Source organism: Erpetoichthys calabaricus, chromosome 18 (genome assembly GCF_900747795.2).
Source record: "Erpetoichthys calabaricus chromosome 18, fErpCal1.3, whole genome shotgun sequence".
Classification (NCBI taxonomy): Eukaryota; Metazoa; Chordata; class Cladistia; order Polypteriformes; family Polypteridae; genus Erpetoichthys; species Erpetoichthys calabaricus.
In genome coordinates, this window is record NC_041411.2 from 50,161,367 (window position 1) to 50,170,446 (window position 9,080).

The following is a 9,080-nucleotide window of genomic DNA, read 5'->3' on the forward strand; positions in this document are numbered from 1 at the left end:
CCCTCCTCCTCCTTCAATCAGTGCGAGCTGCTCCAAAACATCTGTGATTGTGCGGTTTGATCAATGCCTGCCTGACACATCTGTGGTTTCGTTCTGTTATGAATGCAAGCTGTAGGACATTAGGGTTTGAACAATATAGTCTCTCTGACATATTCAGACCTTGCAGTTTAATAAATGTTATCCTCTCCCTCCTTAATTATTAAAAGGGCATCCCACACATTTGTGGTCTCGTGTTTTGCGTAGTGAAGGCCCGTCTTGCACATTAGCCATCATGGTGTAATCACTGATAGTTTCTCATACAACTGCATTTATTTCTTACTAACAGAAGTACCCAGCGTTTCCTGTGTGTATTTGTATAAGATGACCCTTTTGTCATTGCTGGCTGAAATTCTAGTGTCCTGACAGTCATCTTACACTACCTCTATGATTATTATCAATTTATTTGCTTTAACTTAAAAGCTCCTTGTTGGGTTGGGTCCCTAAATGCTACTTCTTTGTATTTCCCAGTTTACTGTGATGACACGAATAGTTATTTAATCCCATATTAATATACTAAATGGTTTGTAGAATAGTTAAATCATTGATAGAACATGTAAGCTGGTCATAAATATTGCTTGTTGCGTTGTTCCCTCTATTGATCTTCAATTCAAAACGAAAGTTTTGATACTTCTTAACTCTGTATGTGATGTTGGGTACATTGTAACATACATGCAAAACATGAACATCCAATCACCTGTTTTTGTGATGTCGGCCCACTCATTATGACCCCCTCAATGAAATTCTTGCAACTCCATGAGGCTTATATTTTCATTTACATGAACACTAATGTTATATTTTTTGGATTTTATTCCATTCTGATGGCTTTCTTTTATGTTTTTGGGACCGCTGTAGCTATGTTCCATTGCCTTGGTATCTTTTCATGTCATTAGGAAACATGAACCCGTGGATAATTCCGGCATTGGGTTTAAAAGGTTATCCATTTCACCATGTCTTAATCCGAGCTGTGGAAAACCAACCTTTGATAAACCTTCTTTTAGAATTCCTTGTTTTCAAATTGATCTTTTAGGTTCCTGAGTTTCGCTCCGTGTCTCTGACCTTGATATTTCATCCCGCACTCTGAGTATGTTATTTCAGTTCTTTTCAATCCCCCTATTTTGATCTTTTTTGATCTTTTTTTCTGTTTCATGTCTTTCTCTTAATTTTCCCTTTAAATCTTTTATTGCTTTAACGACATTATAAATATAAATATAAAATTCTGTGAAAGTGATTTTTGTGTCAGACACACCAAACCCATTCTCCCCACTATCATTTCTATTGAATCTCTAATATGAAATGTGGCCCTTACTGTAATTAGAGGCAAACCTAAAAAATAAGCCAAATTCATTACCATCAGCTGAACTGTTTTGGGATAATAATGGTGTTTTGGTTTTGCGCCCCCCACCCCAACTACAAACCACATTCTTGATTGTACTTTTGAAAGAACTAAAAGCCTAGATTCAAAGTTGGATCAACAGTAATATGAATGCAAAATGTCCTTAATTTGAACTCAGCCCTTTTGAAGTGATGAGGTTTTTGTCCCATCCCCCATTACAACTGCCATTCCTGATGAACTTTTTTGAAATATTATGTAGCCTGGAGTTCAAGTTGGTTTAGTTGTATTACACATATAAAATTTGCTTTGGAATAATTCACCGTTTTTGGATTTTATTCCATGTTATAAACCCAAAATTTTTTGAAACACCATGATACCTATATTTTAAGTTGGACCAACAGAAACCTATTTGTTTTTCAATCCTGTTTTTTGTAAAAATTGATCTATTTGTACGAAATGATTAAAATAAAATTAATAAAAAAAAAAAAGAAACCTACATGCCAAACTTTATGATATTTTTGCATGACTGGGTAACAAACAAAGAGATGTGATGTAGTCTGAGGGTTGAAATGATCTCCTTAGTGTACAAAATACAATACAATACAATACAATTTATTTTTTGTATAGCCCAAAATCACACAAGAAGTGCCGCAATGGGCTTTGACAGCCCCCCAGCCTTGCCTCTCTAAGAAGACAAGAGAAAACTCCCAAAGAAAACCCCTTTAGGGAAAAAATGGAAGAAACCTTGGGAAAGGCAGTTTAAAAAGAGACCCCTTTCCAGGTAGGTTTGGCGTGCAGTGGGTGTCAAAAAGGAGGGGGTCAATACAATACAGTACAATACACAGAACAGAACAAATCCTCAATTCAGTATAAAAATAAAAATTTTAGATGTACGGAGTAGAATTTAACAGTAGATGATATCACATAATATGATTTGGATTTGTTTAGAGTCCTGGAGACCTCATTCATCAAGCTGCCTTCCCCATTTGGCCATTCCACAGCTGAAATAGCGCAAATCCGATGAAAGGACCCACTTTCCCACGATTCCTGAGATCCTCCATCAGGGATGACTTTACCTTAGGCAGGCAAAACAACTTGGCAGGTGGGCCGTGGCACCAAGTGCCACATTTGAGTACCGAGAAGAGAAACAGAATAAGTAAGGGTTAGTAACAACTTATAACTATCTTGTTACTTATGTTTTAGTCCTAATGACTAACAACAGAGAGGCAGTCTGTACAGTTAATCAGCGGCTCTAGTCAGGATATGCTAAACTGAAGTAGTGAATCTTCAGCTGGGATTTAAGAAGCTGAGATAACAAAACAGATAAATAACATCAAGTAAAGGTGAAGAATTCAAAAGACACACAGGCTGTTACCATTTTATTTCAATAGATTTGAGCTCTTCCCACACACTGCTATGCTGACTCAAATGAAGATATAATATTTTATTGAAAGAGGAAGACAGGAAAATTAGACGTAGTCAAAGATACAAGCAAAAATTAAAACCAACTACCCTTTCACCAAAGCTAAAAAACAAAACCCAAAACTGTGGTCAAAGAACAAAAAGAGAAAAAGTTATGTGTCTGAGAGAGAAAGAGACCCAATAGTACTTTAGGAAATTATCCGCAATCTCAAATAGAAAAAAATGGCTGCCAGTGTTGACCTTTTAACCTGTTTGTGATTGATTACAGATCACAACCTCTGAAACCATACCCTTAGCAACTGGGAAGCTGTGTCTTCTCATAGAGCTCACATAATTTTGCTGCCCATAACTAAACAAAATGACATCAGAATCAGGTCAGGTCAGGTTGGAGAGCATGCACTGGTACAGTGCATTGCTGCACCCACCAAAACGACGAAACAGCTTGGGATCCCAGTTAGGAATCCCACAGGCAGAAACATAGTCCAGTCCCACCCTCTGGAAATGACCATCTGTCTTCCATAGCTGGGTGTTAGGTAGGCATTCCCTTGGCCTTGTCACCTGAGAATCCCGTGAGCTGAGTCACCCTTGGGGAATTGCGCCACATGGCCATAGTGCCGTAACTTATGCTACCTCACAACTCTAAAGACTTGGACCTTCGTCCTTTTGCAAAGCTATCAGGAATGTCACACACCCCTTTCCAGCTACCTCATGACCCCCCATGCTCTCCCATTCCATCTACTGACATCATAGGAAGAGTAACCAGACACATGAATATTGCAGCCGAGGTAATTAAACATCTCGACATAGTCGACACTATCTCCTCAAATGGACACACTGCTGATGGCTGTGCCCAAGAGGTCATTAAAGGCCTGGATCTTGATATTTATCTAGGACACTTGCAAGCCCAGACACTCAGACTTCTCACTCAGTCAACAGTCCCAATCATTGACTCCATAAAGATTACAGCATTGTCAGCAAAGTCAAGATCATTGAATCTTTCTTCATAAAAAGATGCCCCACAGCCGCTGAACCCCACGACCCTGCCCAACATCCAGTCCATGCAAGCACTGAACAGGGTGAGAGGAAGAACACACCCCTGATGAATCCCAGAATAAACTGGGAAAAATGCAGAGGCTCTGCCTCCACTCTGCACAGCACTCACAGTATCAGGATGTCCCACAGAACAGCTTGATCAACCAAGTGGAACACTTTATAAAAATTGACAAAAGCTGCAAAGAAGCTCTGTTGATATTCGCATTTGCGCCCAGTGAATACCCTTAGTGCCAGGATCCGGTCAACGGCAGACTTTCTTAGGCATAAAACCAGACCATTTCAGTTGCTGGTAGGTGAACAAGTGATCACGGACCCTATTGAAGGTGACCCTAGCAAGGACCTTACCTAGTACCTAAAGCAGTGTTATCCCCCTGTAGTTGCCGCAATCTAGGTGATCACCCTTTCCTTTCGGGATAGGGACAACAAGTCCTGTTTTCCAGTCAGTTGGGATGACACTTGTCTCCCCAAATGGAAGCAAAGATTGCTTGCAATGCCAGGAGGATACCCTTACCACTAGCCTGGAGAAGTTCATCCCAGATACCACAGATCCCTGTGGCCTTCCCTACCCTCAGCTGCTTCACCACCTCGGCAGTCTCAAAGTGATTGGGTGGTTCACAGCTAATTGGAGGATTAGCCTTAAGAACTGTGGACCCAGAGATATCCAACTTCCTAGTCGGAGGATCAGCTTTAAACAGCTGCTCAAAGTGGCCTGCCCAGCATCTCACAATTGCAGAGCCATCTGTAAGGACTGTTCCATCACCCTTCCTGACTGCAACTCTCCAAAGAACAGATGTGCGTAATCCTTCAGTTCCTGGGTCACCAGACCATAGATGGTATGTGTCACTTGTTCACAGATTCCTCTAGCAAATGCCCTCAGAGCCCTCACAGCCATCCCTCTCAGTTCCTGGTACAGACCGGAATTGCCATCACACCATGCACTGTGACACCTCTCAATAATATCCAGGGTGCCCTGTGAGATGAAATACCTCCTTCTGGGAACATTGACAACACCAACAAAAACCCGCAGCAACATTCAGGGTCTTATCACTGAATGTCTCCCACATCTCAATAGGATCGACATTCACACCCAAGTCTGCAAGTTCCTCACACAAACTGTATGCAAACTCATTACAAACAGCCTGATCTTGGAGTCTGACCTAGTCCAGCCTCGTTCTCCTAGTAGGTGGTAGCCTACCTGACCTAAGCTGGATCTTCAGAATAGCAAGAACAAGTCTTTGATCAGAATTCACTAATTAGACTCACGTATTAATTAATTGGTATTAGGCTTTAATATTAGTCACCTGAGTGTGAGCAAATGAATGTCTCATTCACACATCTGTGGGATCACATATTAATTAATCCAAGTAATTACTCATGTATTGTCCCAGTCTTTGGCATGTAGAAAAATGTGCATGCAGTGGAAAGAAGAATTGATTGACTGATGTTGATCAATCAGTTAATTAGTAATTTTGCCTTTGGCATTGGAAGAAATTAAATTAAAGTGATGGGTTTTCCAGTCAATAGACATCTATCAAGCTAACTGAAACACTTGTTTTAAGAAACAGAATAATATAATTAATTGATAAACACAAGGATTACAGAAATATGATAACTGCATATATATTGACATAGAAGACAGACGAGACAGACAAACAAATAACACATTAGAGACTGGATGTTTACAGGGTATTTAGAGTTCTAATTTATCTTGGCACAGATAAACAGTTTAGCGATACCAGGGCTTTAAGGATGATGTCTGATGTAAGGAGTTGTGTGTTGTTGCTCCAGGTTCAAGTGGAGGACTCTTCTTGTATTGGAGTGCACTCTTTAGTTTTTTGTTCTATAGTCCTTTATCCATGGTGTGATGTTGACTTCCTTAGCTTGCTGTTAGACTCTTTTGCTGTGTCCTCTGCAGCTTCACAGGAAGAAGCGTTACTCTTTCTGGCACAAGAGTGTAGGCTCTGAATTTGCCTTCTTGAAGTAATGCTGCTTTTCAAATCTTCACAGAGTGGGCGTAGTCAGTAGCACAGAGCTTAGTTAGGCAGAGTGGTTCTTAGAGGTAGTTCAGGGTGTCCAGCTTCAAGCCTCTATGGAGACTTACGTCCAGGCCAAAGAAAGTGTGAGCTTTTTGCCCCAGACAGAGTTAGTGGCTTCTCAACCCAAAGAGGCTGGCTCATCATCTTTCGGCACCTCAAAGAGAACAGATCATCAGCCGTCAACTCCCAAAAAAGACAGATGAGATAAATGCAGATAGATAAAAAAAGCTTGGGTCCAGACATATGTGGGTGTCTGCTTCACTCCTGTGCAGAGCAGCTCTCTCTTTTCTTCTCCTTATTTGAGATGTCTTTAGATTTATAGCAAATAATCCCATTTGTACTGTATTTCCTACACATCCCAAAGTATCAAGTGACTTCAAACTGGTGGCATTAACCTCTCGTATCATGAAATCCTTTGAGAAGTTAATTAAGTGGCACCTGCTTAACAAAACCAGAACTATCTGGACCCTTACCGATTTATATAAAGAACAAAGGGGTTTAAGGATCTTACAGTAACACTCCTGAATTTACTCTACAAGCACTTGGAAGGATTCAAAAACCTGCAGCATTGCTGTTTATAGATTTCCCATCAGCTTTTAATACAATCCAACCCCACATTTTAGTTGATAAACTGTTTGATCAATTCTGTTTGGACCCTAACTTGTTGGGGTGGATTCTGGACTTTTTAAGAAATAGAACACAAAGAAGAAGCTTTAATGGCTGTTTTTCTGATTGCCTAAGTATACCTATTGGATCACCTCAAGGTTGCTGTTTATCACCTCTTTTGTTTATCATCCCACCAGCACAGACATACCCTACATTTTTCAGATGACTCTGTCATTGTGAGCCTTCTACAGGATAAGAAAGACATCCATGGACATATTCTACATGAGTTTGTTCAATGGTGTGATCATTCCTTTTTACAGCTAAATATTTCTAAGCCAAATGATATGTCTGTAAATCTTAGTGGCTCCCCTCCTTCCATGGTTTCAACTTTAATTAAAGAGGACACAGTGAAGATGGTAGAGCAACACACATATCTAGGGATACTCATTGCAGACAGACTAAACCTTGACCTTTGATCAATTGTTTTAAAGTGGACAGAGCATTCTGACTCTTTTTTGTAGTCTATTATTGAATCTATTCTCACATTTGCTTTTATAAGTTAGCTTGGTAACCTCAGCATTAGGAATATACAGCTTTGTTAAGCTTAGCAGTAAAATTATTGTTCTCCAGCAGACCTCTGTCACTGAGCTGTATCATTGACTGGTTAAAAAGAAGGCCAACTCAGTTCTGTCAGACAGTTGCCATCCTATGTCTCCTAAATTTCGGCTGTTGCCATCAGGCTGCAGATTTAGACTCCAGAGGGTGAAGAGCAACAGATTTAAGGGCTGTTTTATTCTGAGAGCTGTAAGCATTTTGAATTGTTACTTGTGATGCTGCTAAATGCTAAATTCTGAATTAATATCTGTGCACTGTTTTAGATGATTATTCTCCATTGTATTAACATTGAGTGTGTGTACTTATAACAACACTGTCAGTTGTGTCTTTACTTATTTTATTTTCTTGTATCTGTGTAACAGTGCCTTTTGTTTTTTTACTTTTTTGCTGCAAACAATTTTCATTCTGAGATAATAAAGTTTATCTAGTTTAGTTTTGAAGGAAGGTGTAACCTCTGGTGATTGGATCAAGTCCCCTTCCAGTTACAGATCCAGTGCCTGCTTATATTTGTGTTATTGCGTCCATCACATCCAGCCAGAGTTCAGTTTGCAGTCTGAAGGAGTCTCCATAAAGGTATCAGCTCAATTCTGATTTACACTTTTTTATCAGATAAAATATAGAGCTGATGGAGGAACAAACTATAGTTCAGCCATTCCCTTCAGTGTTCACTCAGTTGGATTTCTGCCTCCCTGATAAATCTGCTGTTTTAACAGGCCTTGTGTCCCACTGAAAACTAGCAAAATTGGCATTGCCTACTTTTGTCCTACAGGTCAGTGTACACCCTTTCCACCAAGTTAGGGCGTTGTGGTTTAATGTTCATTCTTCTATAACCTTTCCACCATTCCACATTAAGCTCCTTTCATGTACTGTAATCTGTGCCTGTCCCTTTTTGTGTCTGACAGAAAGTTGCGCTGCACTCGGAATTACATCCACATGAACCTGTTTGCTTCATTTATCCTGCGTGCTGGATCCATTCTGACCCGCGACTCTCTACTCAAGCGGCAAATGGAGTTTACAGATGGGGAGCTTCCTGGGCTGCTGAGTGATCAGGTACTTCAGGAATCACATGGGCTCATGCTGTACAGTCTCCATGTCACAAAAGTCACTATTTCATTGTCATACCCTCTTTGACTGGCATACATTCTTCAGCATATATTGTACTTCTTCACTAACATAGCTGGCTAAGTGAAATACTTTTGCTCACTTTATTCATTAAAGTTAGTACTGTAACCAGAAGAGCTTCCCATTCAATACAGTTTACTTTCATACATTCTTAGTGTGTGTAGTGGTGTGTGCAGTACTGGTCACCACACTACAAGAAGGACAAAACAGCACTTAACGCTATGCAGAGGAGAGCAACCAAGTGCATTCCAGAATTTAAGGAAACCACCTACTCTAATAGAATCAAAAAACTAAAACCAACGCTGCATAGAGACATAATCCAGATATTTAAAATCCTCAAAAGCATTGCTAAAGTAGATCCAGCTACATTCTTTCACTTAAGGATGAATCACATACTCAAGGACGCCAGAGGAAATTAAGGGGAAGTGCATTTAAGACTGAAACCAGGAAGCACTTTTTCACTCAAACAGTTGTGGGAATCTGGAACAAACTACTAAGATATGTAGTTGAAGCAGAAACCTTGACAAGCTTTCAGAAGCATCTGGATGAAATATTGAGACAGCTTACCTATTAGCTAAACAAGTGGGCTTGATGGACTGCATGGTCTCCTTCTTTTTTGTCGATTTTCTGATTTTTCTTATGTCTGTTACACTTTACCCAGTTCAGTGTAACTTCTTCTTCTTCTTTTGGCTGCTCCTGCTAAGGGTCGCCACATCGGATCATCTTGTTCCATATCTTCCTGTCCTCTGCATCTTGCTCTGTTACACTCATCACCTGCATGTCCTCTCTCACCACATCCATAAACCTTCTCTTAGGGCTTCCTTTTTTCCTCTTCCCTGGCAGCTCTATCCTTA

General features: G+C 40.2%; 1 protein-coding gene across 1 annotated transcript in view; it reads left to right on the forward strand.

Moving 5' to 3' along the window:
* Positions 1 to 9,080, forward strand: part of gipr (gastric inhibitory polypeptide receptor) — a 129,564-nt gene that overhangs the window by 66,618 nt on the left and 53,866 nt on the right. Inside the window, exon 7 of the mRNA XM_051921489.1 lies at positions 8,007 to 8,154. Coding sequence (XP_051777449.1) covers positions 8,007 to 8,154 — 148 coding nt within the window. The remainder of the gene's footprint in view (positions 1 to 8,006; positions 8,155 to 9,080) is intronic.